General features: G+C 45.9%; 1 protein-coding gene across 2 annotated transcripts in view; it reads left to right on the top strand.

Annotated features, from left to right (window-relative positions):
- Positions 1-955: 955 nt before the first annotated feature.
- The window catches only part of Wdr48 (WD repeat domain 48), a 33,456-nt gene continuing 17,991 nt past the window's right edge, over positions 956-16,420 (top strand). Inside the window, exons 1-7 of one of the 2 annotated variants that reach the window (XM_021205935.2) lie at positions 956-1,043; positions 9,748-9,888; positions 11,716-11,794; positions 12,617-12,699; positions 12,781-12,910; positions 14,904-14,992; positions 15,684-15,785. In XM_021205935.2, the coding sequence (XP_021061594.1) occupies positions 996-1,043; positions 9,748-9,888; positions 11,716-11,794; positions 12,617-12,699; positions 12,781-12,910; positions 14,904-14,992; positions 15,684-15,785 (672 nt within the window). In that variant the 5' untranslated portion in view covers positions 956-995. Of the gene's footprint in view, positions 1,044-1,271; positions 1,402-9,747; positions 9,889-11,715; positions 11,795-12,616; positions 12,700-12,780; positions 12,911-14,903; positions 14,993-15,683; positions 15,786-16,420 lie in introns of those variants that run through there. The other variant, XM_029542871.1, reaches the window with a different exon arrangement.

Raw genomic sequence — 16,420 nt, forward strand, 5'->3', positions numbered from 1 at the left:
CACTGAGATTTTCATTTAATAAGGCATGTCTTCTAGGGGGAATCATTTCCCACCCATGCAAGTGTATCTCTCTTCGAAACTGTATTTTAGATTTACTTCTATTTTATGAGTATGAGTGTTCTGCCTGCGTCTGTGGGTGTCCCACCTTCATGCAATACCCGTGGAGGCCGGAAGGGGGCGTGTGGGACTGGAGTTTATAGCAGCTCATGAGCTCCCAGGTGAATGCTGGGAACCAAACCCAGGTCCTCTGCAAGTGCTCTCAACTTCTCAGCCATCTCTCCAGCCCCTTTGTATTTTTTTAATTAGTTTACAAAGTTGGAGGGTTTCCACGGGGGTTATAATACTTTGGTCATATTTTTGCCAAAACGATCACTTAAAATATATTGTCTTCAAGATTGCAGGGCCTATGCGAACATTATCTCACTTATCCTAAGATCCGTATTACAGCTGTACAGGCACACGTCTGTAATTCTAGCACTTGAGAGTCTGGGTAAGATCCTGAGGGGGCTGGTGAGATGACTCACTGGATAAAGGTGCCAAGCCTGAGTTAGAATCTCAAAGCCTACATAAGTGGAAGAAGACTGACTACCACAAGTTGTCCTCTCCGCAAGAGTTTGCGAACAGACAGGACTACACAGCGAGACCATGCCTCAAATAACTAAATGACAACAACATTATTTTATTATTATTTTTAAAAACCTATAAATATGGAGTTAGAGACGTGGTCCGGCGGTTAAGCACTGGCTTAAGTGGCTGGGGCACGCCTCTCTCGAGCGCTTTCCCTCGGCATGCAGGCCCTGGGGCTTAGCTGCACGGAGGCCGGCCAGAATGAGCGCTCCCGCCCACACTCTGCTAGTCCTCCGCCAGCGCTTCCCCTCGCCACCAGCCCGGAAAACCTACGCCCTACCTACCTTCTACCCAACCAGAGAGTAGGGCGGGACATCCGCTGGCGCTTCGCCTCTCCCAGAAGTGACGTCGGAGTGTCAACATGCAAGATGGCGGCCCATCACCGGCAGAACACCGCCGGGCGGAGGAAAGTGCAGGTATGGCGGCCCGGCCCCGCGGCCATGGCGACGCCGCCGTCGGGTCTGGTGCCCCCGCGGGCGGGCGGATGCCTCGAGCCGCGACTGGCGGGGTTCGACAGTCGGAGGGGGCGGGGCGGGGCGCAGCGGCGCGAGGGGTGGGGCCGGGGCGCCAACGGCCTGAGGCGGCGGCGGGCGGACGGGGCGCGCGGGCCTCGCGAGCGGTCGCGGGGCCCCGCCGTCTCGGCCAACCGCCGTCCCGGGACACCGGGCCTGCGGCGGCGCCATGGGCCTGCTGTCCGCTCACCTGCCTCTGCTCTCGTCCGCCTTCCTCCGGAACCGCCGCTACCGGGCGGCGGAGGCCGCGCGGCGCCCGCTGGTGGGTGAGGCCGGGAAGCGAGGGGCCTTGCGGGGGCGTGGCGGGGCCGGGTCGCACGTGGGAGCTCTGTGCTGGAGGGAAGGACAGTGTCCCTTCCTTAGCGGTGGGCTTTGCCTCCGCCCTCCACCGTCCTCACTCTGCAGCTTCCGGGCTTCCTTTTTAGCCCTAAGCTCCCTAAGGTCGGGATCTCCAGGGATGAGCTCGCTCACCCGCACCGTGGCTGCTTTGAGTTCCCCCCAAATCACGTCGGTTTGGTGTACGTTTGAGTTTTGCTTGCTGCCTTTTGTGCTGGGGATGAAGCTCATTTAGCAGAGTCCTTCCTGTTCTGAGCAAGGTTCAAACCCCCTGCACCACATAAAACCAGGCTTGCCTGGTACCTGCCTGTACTTCTAGCACTGCTGTGTGTGTGTGACGACAGGGGAATCAGAAATTCAAGGTCATCCTCCAGGACCTACCAAGTTTGAGATCAATCAGTCTGGACTACATGAGACACACTGCCTCAAAATAAAAAAATTTAAAAATGCATTCAGTCATTAAAGTGGACTGAGTGCGTAGACTGGCTGCACAGAGGAGAAGAGACTAAAAGGGTTTAGCAATCAGTAAACACTCCACAGATTGAACTCGGTGTTAAGAAGGGAGGGCCAAAGGTGAGTAACCCCAGCATAAGGCTGGAAAGCTGTGGCATTTTCTGAATGAGTGTCCTCTTTATAGTACTGACTTCCATTTGTTGGCCCTGTGTGCTCACCAATGGTTGTTTAATGGTTAAAATTGGGCTAGACTGGGAGATGGTCAGTCTGGTAGAAGGCCTGTAGCACAAACCTGAGGATCTGAATGTCTGCCCCTACGTAAACATCTCTATCCCCTCACTCGAAAAGATGTCTGGCATGTTGGTTGGCACTTGGAATCTCAGCTCTAGGGAGGCAGAAACTGGAGTGTCCCTGAAGCTTGGTGGCTGTCTAGTCCTGCTGATCGGTAAACTCCAGGTCCCATGAAAGAAACAGGGTAGATGGAGAGTGAGCAATGAGGGAAGGCATTCAGGTCACCCTATAGCCTCCACATGCATGTGTCCGTATGTGCTTATGCCCCTGTGCATCAGTGAGGTGACAAGAATCTAAAAATCCCCTAGCTTTCCCTGAGTAGATGCTGCTTTTCTTTTAAATGGCATTCTTGATGGCACTGAAGTAACCCCAGCCTCCAGGCCAAGGGAGTGAAAACGCTGATTCCAACTAAGTTGTAACTTAGTCCAGTTCCACACACTAGGATAGTGGTTCTTGATAGAGTAAGGATTATCAGTTCGTTCAGTTTGGGGTAAAGACTTAAAAGGACATGGGCTTGCAAGATGGCTTTGAGGGGAAATGTGCTTGCTGCCAAGCCTGAAGACTTGAGTTTGGTTCCTGGGACCCACAAAGTGGACTGTGAGAACTGACTCCAAGTTATCCTTGACTCTGGGGGAATACACCTCAGTGTAGAGCACGTGCCTGCCTTTCACACGGCTCTTGACTTCTGTCCTTAGCATCTTTTTAAAAAAAATTTTTTTTTTAGGACAACACACACAACAGAGAAGAGTAGAGAAGAAAATGAATCACATCAGGTGCCAAAAAAGAAGTGTTTAAATAGGCTAGATGTTGGCTGGTGCATATAGACCAAGGGAGGAGCTAGTTCCATGCTCAGCTGTCCAGAGAATGAAGGTAGAATTTGGTGTTTAGCACTCTGTTCAACAGCAAACCGATTGTGATTAGACACTATTTCCTATGAAAATCTGAAATTAGCCTGCTAGAGAATGTTTAGGATTTGCCCAGTAGGTACAGAGCAATGTTAGAAGCCTCAGGGACTGACTTCATCTCCTATTGCACAGAAGGGATGCACGCATGCACGTTGCAAGAACTTACAAATGGTGCAAAACTATGAATCATAGTTGTTCTTCGCTATCTCAAGAACAGCAACTATGTGTAGTGTCCTGTGTCACTTCAGCCTGCTCACTCTTTATACATTAGGGTGACTTGGTCTTCCCTGCGGGAGGTGAGGATGCTGCCCCGTGTGTTTTAGGTTGTTTAGGATCCCCTGACTTCTGCCCACTAGATGTAATAGTACCTCCCAAGCCGTAACAACCAAAACCTCTCTAGATAGAAGTTTCCTTTAAGGGCAGAATTGATAGTGGTTAAAAGCTATGCCTGTGCTTCTCCAGTTTGCTATCTGACATGAGTTTTTACTTTAAACAGAGCTATAGCATTTACCACTTTGTGTCTTGCTTTGCCAAACTTAAAGGCAGCGCCTTGAGCCCACAGTTCCTTACTTAAAACATGTGTTCTAAGCCAGGCGTGGTGGCACACACCTTTAATCCCAGCACTCAGGAGGCAGAGGCAGGCGGATTTCTGAGTTTGAGGCCAGCCTGGTCTACAAAGTGAGTTCCAGGACAGCCAGGGCTTTACATAGAAACCCTGTCTCGAAAACAAACAAATAAACAAATGTGTTCTAGCCTTTCATAGTGGCATATGCCTTTAATACTAGCACTCAGGAAGCAGAGGCAGACTTGATGTACACGCTGCATTCAAGGTCTCCTAGGGCTACATAGTAAGACCCTTGTCTTTAAAAGAAATTTTCTACAAAATCACATGTGTGTTTGTAATCTGTCTCTACTTATCTAAAATATTTATTGTAGGAATATTGCTATTGTGGGAAACAAAATACTAAATACCCATTTTTGGAAATTTCTATGTAGTTGTTAAACAAAATATATTCATCTTGTGGGTTACTTGGCAATTATCCAGCAAGACTAGTTCACACAAACAAGGTTTCGGCTAGGTCTGTCCTTCAGGTACTTGTTGCTAACCCCTGGTTTAGAAGAAGGCAAACTAGAGTGTGTCCTAAGAAGTCAGTATGTCCGTCGTGCATGTGAATGTAGACTTAAGTATACCACACCACAGGTGAGATCAGAATAATCTCTGCTGTCCTTAGTCACTTTCCCTCTTGTTTGAGACAGTCATTCACCAGGGCATATGCAATGTGGCTGCCCATGAGCCTCCAGGACCTCTGCCATCCCCACATCCATCACACTATGGAAGCACTGGGATTTCAGATGTGTGCTGCTTCACCTGGTGTTGTGTGGGCTCTGGGAACTGCCTCGTGCTCATGCTTGCAGGACCAGCAAAACTTCTCACCCGCTGAGCCATTTCTCCAGCCCTAAAATACTGTTTAAGAACCAGTAGAGTCTCAGCAGTTGGGATCACTGACTGCTCTTCCGAAGGTCCTGAGTTTGAGTCCCAGCAACCACGTGGTGACTCACAACCATCTGTATCGGGATCTGATGCCCTCTTCTGGAGTGTCTGAGAACAGCTACAGTGTACTCACATATAATCAATCAATCAATCAATCTTTGGGGGAAAAAAAAGAACCAGCGGAGTAAAGTGACAAATAGAAAGTCATAGCTTACGGACAGGATGGGACAGGACAAGAGGGACAGATGGAGGATAATGGTTATATTTGGTTTTCCTGGACTGAACTAGACTAGTCTAACCTGCTGTCTGGAAGTAGCCGTGCTCAGGAGCTGTTTGCCCCTATTAACTGGATATTGTGGTGACAAAGTTAGAGTTAGGTTACCCGAGGATAGTGTGTGCACACTGGGGAGAGAAGGGACTTTGTAGGTGTGATGATGTTCTGCCTTTGTAAGCGTTTGTATTGCAAGGGTGAACTGATTTATCACAAGTATCTATGGTATGTTTCACTGTAAATTTTATCTTAAATGAACATATATAAATAGTAAAGATAAAAAACAACTAGACAGTGATACACATGCCTAAAGTTTCAAGAAAAAGATATAAGAGGATAAGATGAATCAAATGAATGGATGTTGACAGTGTGAACTGAAATGTATACACAGTAGGTATGTGCTATGTAATTATATCATTCTTTCAAACAGCAAATAGACTAAAGGTTAAAAACTGGCCATAGTTGGCAGTAGAAGAAGCAGAAGTGGTGGTACTGGTGGTTTGAGACTAGACTCAGTATGTAGCCCTGACTGGCCTGAAACTCACAGAGACTGGCCTGCCTCTGCCTCCCACATGCTGGACTTGAGGGCCTGTGCCACCATGCTAAGCAGAAGTGGAATTTTTGTTCTGGGCTGAGAAGGCCTCACTTGAGATGGTAACTTGAAAGGCTTTGGTGACAATCATGAAGCCATCTAGATTGAGAACATTCTCCAATGAGAATATCCGATGCAAATGTCCTAAGGTAGGAATGTGGCCTGTTTATGTAGCAGAAAAGAGACCTGGGTTAGAGAAAGGAGTAGTAGATGCAGTCAGAGAAGTGGCTGCAGGCCAGCTGGGGGAGCCCTTCGTGTCCTGTAGTAAAGAGTATGTGAGGTGAGGAGCAGTAAGTGGTGGGTTCTGAACTCAGGAACCACATCCCACCCAGCAACCCCTTCATCCTCAGTGATATCCCAGTGTGTGCATGCTCTCAGTCAGCCACAGTGTGAGAAGAGCAATCCACAGACTGCAAAGTCCTGAAGAGCAATGCAGTTATCAGCTGAGATGAGAAGACGCAGGAAACGTGGAGGTCATTGGTTCTGGAGGTGCTCTCATTCTGGTGTCTTTTAGATGCCCAGGGAGAAATGACGTAGTGTTCAGCCTTGAAGAGCCTGAGTTTGCCCTGTGTTCCCTTTGTGAGGTTAGAACGCTTTGAAGTTCCTTGTGGGGGTGTGGGGAGCCATTTGGGGAAGAGCTTATAGGAGGAGTTGGTTCTCCCATTTTGTAGATCCAGGCATGGAGCTCAGGTCTTCGGGGTTGATACCAAGTGCCTCTACACACCAGCCCACCCCCTTCCCTCTTTTGATTGCTTTGTTTTTTAAGATCAGTCTCTCTACACACCCTGTCTTTCTTAGAGCTCACTGTAGACCAGGCCAACTTAGAAACCCTCCTGTCCCTATCTCCCAAGAGTTGGGTGTAAAGGCATGCACTACCTTGTCTGGTCTTCTCTTTATAAAAGTAAGTTTTGTTTTTATTCTATAAGATACCCATAGACATTTTTATATGAAAATTGTTGTGTTGTTGTGGTGCGCAGAAGGGGCTGCCATGGGGAAAGCATGAGAAAGAATGAAGGCATAGAGAGATAGCTCAGCAGTTAAGAGCACTGACTGCTTTTCTGGAGGTCCTGAGTTCAATCCCCAGCACCCATATGGTGGTTCACAACTATCTATAGTCGGATCTAATGCCCTCTTCTGGTGTGTCTGAAGACAGCATCAGTGTACTCACAGAGATAAAGTCATTTTTTTTTTTTTAAGAGCAGGCAGTAGTTAGGAGCAAAGATGGAACTTTGACAGGCAGTTATGTAAGGACTGTAGGCCTACAGTCACAGGGACTGAATTGATGAGCAGGTGCAGTGAGCTTGGAAGCATGCTCTATCCTAGTGGCTACTAAAGAGTACAAACCTTGCAGTTGGTCAGTTTGAGCCTGTGAGACCCTTTGCAGCGGGTACACTTAGGCTGCTACGTGCGGCCATTTGAAACAACTGTGATAGAAGCCTGCCTGATTCCCATGAAGAGGGAAGGTGCAGAGAAGTTGGGCTAAGGAAAGCCATTACTTCATATGTAAACCACAGAGTAATTTTAAATGGTCAGAGAAAGAATCTTTCTCTCTGATTTTCTCTGCAATGACTACCAATGCCCCTGAGGACATTTAGGTTCCAGATGCTGAAGGAGGGGGTTTCCTACGTAACTGAGTCAGACAGGGCTTGCGCTGCGGCTTGCTGGTGGCTCCTACCCTGTTACTTTTCTCCTGTTCGAGTCTCTTTAATTGGCTCTTACAAAATGTGTTTCTTACTAAAGGCCTGGCTTCCTGATACCTTACAAAGCTCACATTGTGCCTGCCCTGTTTTGCAGGCAGTTGAGCCTAGTCATGAGTTCTCAACTCTGCCTCCCAACTGCCACAGTGAAGTTAGAAGAAAGTAACTGTTCACTTAGTAGATGCTCTGCCCATGTTTCTTTTGGCTTGCTGTTCCTTTCATTTAAGCTCTTTCCCTAGAATGCTACCCCAGGAAGACTTCTTTGCTCTATCCACAATCCTCTACATCTAAAATTGTACCTGGCAACTGGTGGGTACTTACTTAGTAATTTTTTAGAGTATTAAATCCCAGGACTGGGAGATGGCTCAGCAGTTAAGCACATACTGCTCTTACAGAAGACTCTACTTGGTTCCTAGGACCCATGTCAGACAGTTCACAACTACCTATAACTCCTGCTTCTGGTAACCTCTTCTGGCCTCAATAGGCAGTGCACACATGCACAAATGTATATAAATGTATACATATACCCATAATTAAAATAAAAATAAATCACATTAAGTTGTGAATTTGTTTCTGTCTTTCTGTGTCTAGACATCTTTTTTTAAAAAACCACAATAAGTTTATTGGGGTAGTTCCCACTTACCTTGATTCAGAGGTTGTTGTTGCTTCCCCTTCCCCTTAGAAGCCCCCTCCTGATGCCCTGCGCTTCCCCTTCCACAGGCTGGCAGAGAACAATGGAGGCCAACACACAAGACTAGCATTTGTTCATGGCTAAAGACCTTGGGGGTTTATAGTGTCCTGGACATCTCATAGCAGGAACTAGAGCTCTGCACCAGGCCCTTGAATTTCTTCTGCTCTTGTGAAACAAGAGGCACATTTTGTCCTGCTGGACTTGAATAAAATTTAATGTGAATTGTCTTAAGAACCAATCACTGTATAAATTCTACTTCTCCCTTTAATGACCATATAGAAATGTCTGTAGAGTAAATTTTCTAAATCTTTGTTGTTGTTGTTGTTGTTGTTAGAGTGGGGATCACATGCCATGGGCATGCAAGAGATCGGAGGGTAACTTTGTGAGTGGGTTCTCCCTTCCACCTTACATATATTCCAAGGATCAGATTCAGGCTTCCAGCGTCTTTACCTGAGGAGCCATCTTTCCAGCCTGGTAGTGTAGCCATTTCCTTATTAAAGATATTTCTAGGGGCTGGAGAGATGGCTCAGTGGTTAAGAGCACTGACCTTCTTGAGGTCCAGAGTTAATTCCCAGCAACCACATGGTGGCTCATAACCATCTGTAATGGGATCTGATGCCCTCTTCTGGTGTGTCTGAAGACAGCTACAGTGTATTCATATACATAAAATAAATTTTTTTTTAAAAGATATTTCTGCTTTTCATTGTACTGTAATTTATTGAAAAATACAATAGTAGAAGCTGGGTGTGGTAGCACATACTTGTAGTCTCAATACTTGAGCAGCTGAGGTGGGAGAATTAGGGACCATCCTGAGCTATATATAGAAAGTTCCAGGGCAGCCTGGGCTAGATGGACACTAAAGAACAAGGAACACAGATACAATAGTATCCACATGGGCCGCATCTGCAGTCATGAAGCATCACAACTTCTAGAATTGAAAGTGCTTTCTAAATGTACAGCAAAGGACAAAAATCCAGAAATGTCAAAACACAAGATTCTAAAAGCTTGGGGATAGCCTAGAGTAAAGTAAGGTGTCAGGAGAACACAAATTTGGCCTCACTGAAGGTGTGGAGTTTGGTGGTAACAATAAGTGCTAAAGTGAAGGAACTAAAGGAGCTTTGTACACAGCTATCCATTTTTGTTTTCCTTTCTTTGTCATGCTTGAGACAGAGCCCAGGCCTTGCACATGCCAGGCCGTCCTCAGTCAGCCCTCAAGCCCAAACTGCCTGCCTGCCTGCCTTCAAGTGTGAGGGGAGAAGAGAGGCTTTTCAAGTCATGCAAGGGCTTCGTCACCTCCTGTGCGCTTTCACTCTTCGGCAGTGAGGGTGGCAAGCTGCTCCATCTGCTCTGCTCTGTGGGCTTTAAGGAAAGTTTGCTCTAGAGCCCTGTCACCCACGGGTGTTATGTGAACTGCAGCCGTGCATGCCATTGAGGAGGATGTGCTGGCATAAAGCATTCGTGGGCATCAGCCATCCCACAGTCTTACTTGTAAGGTCTACAGATCTTGTCCTGTTGTCTGTCAGCCAGGGAGAGACAGAACAGGGTTGGTGGGGTGGCGGCTTCTTCCCATGTTCCTCTATTTTCTGACTGACTGTCCTGCCTCAGTGGGATACTGGGTATATTCCAGTATACACTGTTGAAAGGTTGGTGAAGTGGATTAGACAAAAAAGGGCTGAGAGGAGGCTTGCGGACTAAGATGCCTGGGTCATGAGTTGGGTCACCTGCTTGTTTTGAGCTGGGCTGTCAGTAATGCTATTCTTCTCACAGCGCTTCAGTCCCTTCTGAAGTAAGATAACATTAGCTTGATGTTAGTGTAGTATTGGAATTGACACTAGCAGGCTACACCTCACCGTGGCTTGGCTTTTGTTGATGCCCATTAGGTTTCTTATGTAATTCGAGATGAAGTGGAGAAATACAATCGGAATGGAGTCAATGCCCTGCAACTGGACCCAGCACTCAACAGACTCTTCACAGCAGGTCGAGACTCCATCATAAGAATATGGAGTGTCAATCAGCACAAGGTAAGTAAGGCAGGAGCCGTGTGTTTGGACCAGTGGTTCTGTCTGATGGAACTCCTTTCCTTAGTCCCAGCTTTAATCTCTGAGCACTGGGCTTCTTAATATATTCTATAAAGACATCACCAGAGTTCTGTAAGCCTGCGAGAAAACGCCTCCAGGAAAGTTTCACAAGTATTTTTACATAACTCAGGGGTGCCATAAATTAGTTTGCTGTAAGAGTTTCCTGCCACAGTGGAGTAAAAATGCTCAGCTGGTGAAGAATGAGCACTTTCCATGGGATTTTGGCATAATTATGAACCCAAAAAGTCTCTTGATAATGGTGCTGAAAGTAGAAAAACACATGCTGAGTGTGTACTTTTACAGAAGTGACTAAGGACCTCACAACACACTAGGGTCTTACTGGCTAGTGTGGTAGGTGTGAAGTTGCCGGCTGCTCTCTCCTACTCCTAGGGCTTCCTGAGGCTTTGCTGCTGCTTTTGCAGTGCTGAACCTCAAGTCCTGGGCCTTGTGCATGCTGGCTTGACAAGCACCCTGCCACCACTGACCCACGCCTCAGTTTTGAAAGCCTTTTGCTTAAGCAGGGAGGGCCATGTAAATGCATAGAATGGGAGAGCTGCAGTCAAAGGGGAGGGAGGGGGCTCTTGGGCTTTGTGAAGGTTGCACTGTGAATGATGTAGAGAACAGTTTCTGGGGGCCATTTACTGACCTCTTGACTGTGTGCCTTGTCCCCTCATGCTCACCCCAATCTGAATTTCCACAGTCCTTTTCAAGACTGTTAGCACTTGAGAATCCTGATGGCTAAATGGCTAGTGTGGCAGTGAATCGGAGCTCAGACTCACTTCAGACCCCTGGTGCCAGAACCTGTTTTCTAAGTCTGTCTTTTAGCCCGCTCTACAAACCAGTGTTCAGTGCAGAAAGAGGGTACTTGGCCACGGCTGCCAGGTAAGGTTTTGCCAGCGGGCTCAGTCCAGCAGGCACTGAGCTCTTGAGCAGATGAAGGCAGTGTTAAAAGCATGAAAGTAAGAACATGCGTTTTGTTTCCCTTTACACGCCATAGGGGCTCATGTTTGAATTAGACTATTGAGTTTTTGAGAGTTTGCATTATTTTTAACAAATTGAGAGAAAATTAAAAGACCTTGCGTAGAAGAATCTGGCTATCAGGCTGACCTGCCCTCAAACATCTTTTTCCCTGGTCTTTATGACAAATTGCATAGCCTTGGTTCCTAGACATGTAAAGAGCTATGATCTTGCCTATGAAGTATATAAATGTGTCTGTTTGGGTGTGGGATGTAACTGACGCTGTCTGTAAAGGCTCTCTCGTAGTTGAGCCAGCGGATAGGAATCTGGTGCTGCTGCTAGTGTTGTGTCTCAGACCTCAGTCTTCTCTGAAGGACAGGCAGTGTAGGGACTCACTGAAAGGGTTACCAACAGCAACGGGAAGCTAAAGCCCATGCTTGTCTCCCTTTGCCCTTAGGCCAGACTAGTGAACCACAGGTACCACAGGGTCAGCTCTTCTGCCTCAGGTTTCCTGGGTCCTTTCTGTCCTCTGTACTCTGTTCCCCATACCATGCCTACCCCAGAGCTTGTGCCCTTTGCCACCACTCACTGTGTGTAAGACAACCATGGAAACCTAGACTTTCATTAAGGACACTATCCTGAAACAAACTATTTTCTGCATCAGCTCTCCAGAAGCATCTCCTGTTTGGGGAAGTGTCACTCTGGATTTAATTTAAGTGTGATGGTGATTTATATTAATAAAGAATCTGAGCGTGACTGCACTCTGTTGTGGGCTTTGCTCTCAGTCGTAAACTCTGTGATTTTCCATTTTAGCAAGATCCGTACATAGCATCGATGGAGCACCACACAGACTGGGTAAATGATGTCGTGCTCTGTTGCAATGGGAAAACGCGTAAGTTCTTCTCAGGCTTCTTACATTGTAAAATTCTGTTTGATATATTTTTCATTTTTTATGTAAGTCTTTTGTGTCGTGCACATTTGGATGTGTTTGGAAGCTAGAGGTTGAAATCTGGTGTCTTCTTCTATTGTGCTACACCATAGTGTTTGAGACAAAGGCTCACTGATCTAGAATTCACTACTTTGCTAGATTGACCGACTCCTGAGCTCCCAGGTCTGCTGCATTGGAGTTATAGTAGGTACAGGTGTGTGCTTCATAACCCAGCTTTTTATGTGGATGCTAGCGATACCTAATGCTGAAACAGGAGGCACTCAATGGGCCATGCCTGTAAGACTTTTATTAAAGCCCAGCATAAATGCAGGAAAATGCACACGTGCTGATACCACAGTAAAATATGGCAGAGTGCTAGTTACCAGGTGCCTTCCTTTTAGTCATTCGACATGATCACAACAGTTAGTGTTACACAAATTCTAACTTAGATAAATAGACCCCCGTACTGTGCCTGCTCAAGTGTGCATGCGTGCGTCTTTAGCATGACCTTTTTCTTATTTTGGTAAGCTTTATTTCTTGGTTCTGCAGTCTGAGTAATTATTCTATGGTAAATTAAGGACCTTTTTACCTGGGAGATTAGGATAGTTCATCCTGACTAATTAAAACCAATACTGTGTATGTACATTCACATATCTCTTTAAGGCACTATTGAGTAAGTTCTGGAAAGAACTTTTGAGCATGCATGTGTAAACAATTGTTTGAAGTAGCATCCGTTTGCTGGAAGATAACCTTCAAGTTACAAGACATTCTCTTTGTCTCTTCTAGTAATATCTGCTTCTTCAGACACAACAGTAAAAGTCTGGAATGCACATAAAGGGTTCTGCATGTCCACACTCAGGACGCATAAGGTAATATCCACACTTTAGTCTTCTTGTCATGTTAGACTCATCTCTTCCATCATGGATCATAGTGTGTCTGTTCTGTCACAGGACTATGTAAAGGCCTTAGCGTATGCCAAGGATAAAGAGCTGGTAGCATCAGCTGGGCTGGACAGACAGATATTCCTCTGGGATGTGAACACTCTGACAGCACTGACTGCCTCAAACAACACCGTCACAAGTAAGGCATTTGTACCAGCTCTGAAAACCATCTAAGTTGTTCAAGAGTGGTTCATGCAACATCAGTGATATGTTTGCATTGAGACAGTGCTTTATATTTTGAGAGTGCTTCTGCATATAGCTTCTAGCCTGAGAGTGATTGAACTGGGAACTAGCTCTCACTGTACTGTAAACTTAGTACCTTCTCCAGATGGAACCTGTCTAACCCATGAGTATGTGTATGTGTTGGCTGCATGACTAAAGTGTGGGTCCCTGCAGGTAGAAGAGTCTGTCTGTGTTATCACGCTCTGTCTCCCACAGCATACACGGCATGTGCCTGCCCCAGACACACATAACTGATGCTCTTAGAAGGTGATACCTGGCCAGGCAAGCTCTTTTCTGACTTCAAAGTCTTGCTGAATTGACAAGCTTTTGAGTTAATGGCCACAATAAGACATACTCAGGGAGAGAATGCTTCTAGTAACAGCTGAGAAGGGCTTTCAGAGTAACCCGAAAGAGTCCAGCAGTTCTGGAAAAGCCAGAGTGTGTAGGATGCTTCTAGAGGAAGTGTAGAGACACTCAGTGTGGCTGCTTGATAAACTTGGGTCAGGAATGCACACAGCTAGACTTGAAGTTCAACACTGCACTAGGTCAGCCTGTGTGCGCCTCCAGGCTGAGGCTCTGAGGACTTGGTTTTTTTTGGGGGGGGAGGTGAGACAGGGTTTCTCTGTGTAGCCCTGGCTCTCCTGAAACTCACTCTGTAGATCAGGCTGGCCTTGAACTCAGAAATCCGCCTGCCTCTGCCTCCCAAGTGCTGGGATTAAAGGCATGCGCCACCACTGCCTGGCTCTCCGAAGACTTCTTGTAGGAGCAGAGTCTGGCCTAGCCTAGACCAGAGGAGGTGTTCAAGACATAGTGGCTATGAAACTCGAGTGACTCCAGATGCTGCCATGCCGTGGCAACAGAGTCAGAATGACTGTCTGTTCCAGGAAGGCAGTTGTTTATAACCATCTTCAGTGTTGTTTTGCCAGAAGTATGCATAGATCTAAAAAGTGTCTTTCCCTTGTTCCCTTGGAGATTTTTTTGTTTGGTTGGTTTTGTTTTGTTTTTCAGGGATTAAGCAGGTACACTCTCTCTGCTGTGTCCTTGCTTGCTTAGTAAGACCTGACTCTGAAATATGGAGCGTCAGAGATGTGGGTTAGTGACAGAGATTCTGCCCCAGGTGGACTTGCTTAGAGGCGTATGAGCATAAAAACCACACTAGAAATAGTTAACCTTCACTGAGTACATAGAAACAGGCATTTGTAAGCCCCTCATGGGTGCTAACTCCCCACCTCGTGTATTTTTGTGAATCAGTTACTGAGGAAAGAGTTCTACATTGGCTTCCAAATCAAAGGGCATGGACATGCTTCTGGCTAAAAGCATTGCGTTGGATTTTTGTTTGGGGTTTGGGTTGTTTGTTTAACCTGATTTGTATGTGAAATGTTGTTTTCATTTTGCATTTTCTTTGAATAATATAGTGACTGGTGGTTTCAAGATGAGTTCAAGCCCATCTTTGGAGATATACTGCTTATGTGGGTCAATTTTAAATGGCAGCACAATTCAATTTAACAGATATAATATTAAGCACTTGCAGATACTCAAATCCAGAAAGAAAAAAAAAAAAAAACCACTAATTTTGATGATACTGTTATTTGGAATTATCTCTGTTATAGATAGATTTCATTTTCTTTGTTTTGGTTTTGGTTTTGTCAAGACAGGGTTTCTCTGTATAGCCCTGGCTGTCCTGGAACTCACCTTGTAGACCAGGCTGGCCTTGAACTCAGAAATCTCCCTGTCTCTGCCTCCTAAGTACTGGGATTAAAGGCGTGCGCCACCACCGCCCGGCAGATTTCATTTTCTTAAAGTATGTGTAAAGATAAGATTTTTTTTTTTCAAGTCAAATATGTAAGCTTGTGATTTTTGCTGACAAGTTGCTGATTTTATTAACATTGAACTTCCTTTATCCTCAATAGCTTCTTCTTTAAGTGGGAACAAAGACTCCATTTATAGCCTGGCCATGAACCAACTGGGAACAATCATTGTATCAGGGTCCACTGAGAAGGTAAGAGAGGCCTGGCCAGTATATCTGAACCAAGAAATGGAGTCATTGCATCTGTTCAGTTCTTAAACACATACACAGAGCTTAGTGAGGTAGTCTCATACATGGTCTCAGCACTCAGGAGGCTGCGGCAGGACGATTGCTTGAGTCTATGAGTTCAAGACCAGCCTGGGCAACATAACCAAATTCTTGTCTCAAAACAAACCAAAAATTAAAAATAATAAAACACCAGTAATTTTGTCTAGTGAGTGATAAAAGAAATATTAATTACATGTGCATATAGTGATGGAGGCTGTGTAATTTTGGCATTAGAAAAGTATTCTTTTTTTTTTTTTTTTTTTTTTTTAAGATTTATTTATTTATTTAATTATTATATGTAAGTACACTGTAGCTGTCATCAGAAACTCCAGAAGAAGGCGCCAGATCTTGTTATGGATGGTTGTGAGCCACCATGTGGTTGCTGGGATTTGAACTCAGGACCTTCGGAAGAGCAGTCGGGTGCTCTTACCTGCTGAGCCATCTCACCAGCCCTAGAAAAGTATTCTTAAGCTTAGCAGCCATGGACAACATACAATGGCTACAGCAGTGTTTCCTCTCCAGAATGTAATAGTTGGCATTTGATATGAAAGTTGGGTGCTTTCAAAAGCCGGGTGTGTCCAATCTGTCTTATCTAATACTCTGTAAAAACTGGCAGGTTCTGAGAGTGTGGGATCCAAGAACCTGCGCGAAACTCATGAAGCTGAAAGGACATACGGACAATGTGAAGGCCCTGCTGCTGCACAGGGACGGCACACAGGTAAGGGCTGTGTGCAGACTCAGCTTCCCCCCTTTAGGCATGGCTAAAGGGACGATGATTTGAGCCATAAGCTACATGTGTGGTTTACATCCTAATTTTCAGTGTTTAGGATACTAAATTGTGGTTCAGGTAAGAGCACTGTTGCTCTTGCAGAGCACTGGAGTTCTATTCCCCACACACAGGTCTGAAGTTCAGAACCTTCTGTAACTCCAACTCTAGGAGCATCCAGTTCTCTCTTGGCCTCTGTACAGGCAGACCTGGTGCTGGAGAAGGAACTGAGAGTTACACATCTTAATCTGCAGGCAGCAGTAAGAGACTGTGTTCCACTGCATAGAAGACCCCAAAGCCCGCCCCCACAAGTGGCACACTTCCTGCAGCAAGGCCACACCTCCTAATAGTGCTACTCCTCATGGGCCATCCATTCAAATACGGGAGTCTATGGGGGCATTCCTACTCAAACTCCACAGGCAGTTTTGTTGTCTGTTGCTGTGTTATGTGAGGTTTAAGTCTCTAGTCAGAGGCCTAATGCTCTTCCTGTCCACTTCAGTCGGCGTCATTTCTTTATGAGTTGTCCTGTGCTTCTGTGTGAGGTGATTTAACTATCAAATGCAGAGCCCTCAAAATCAACTGCATTT

Source organism: Mus pahari, chromosome 10 (genome assembly GCF_900095145.1).
Source record: "Mus pahari chromosome 10, PAHARI_EIJ_v1.1, whole genome shotgun sequence".
Taxonomy (NCBI): domain Eukaryota; kingdom Metazoa; phylum Chordata; class Mammalia; order Rodentia; family Muridae; genus Mus; species Mus pahari.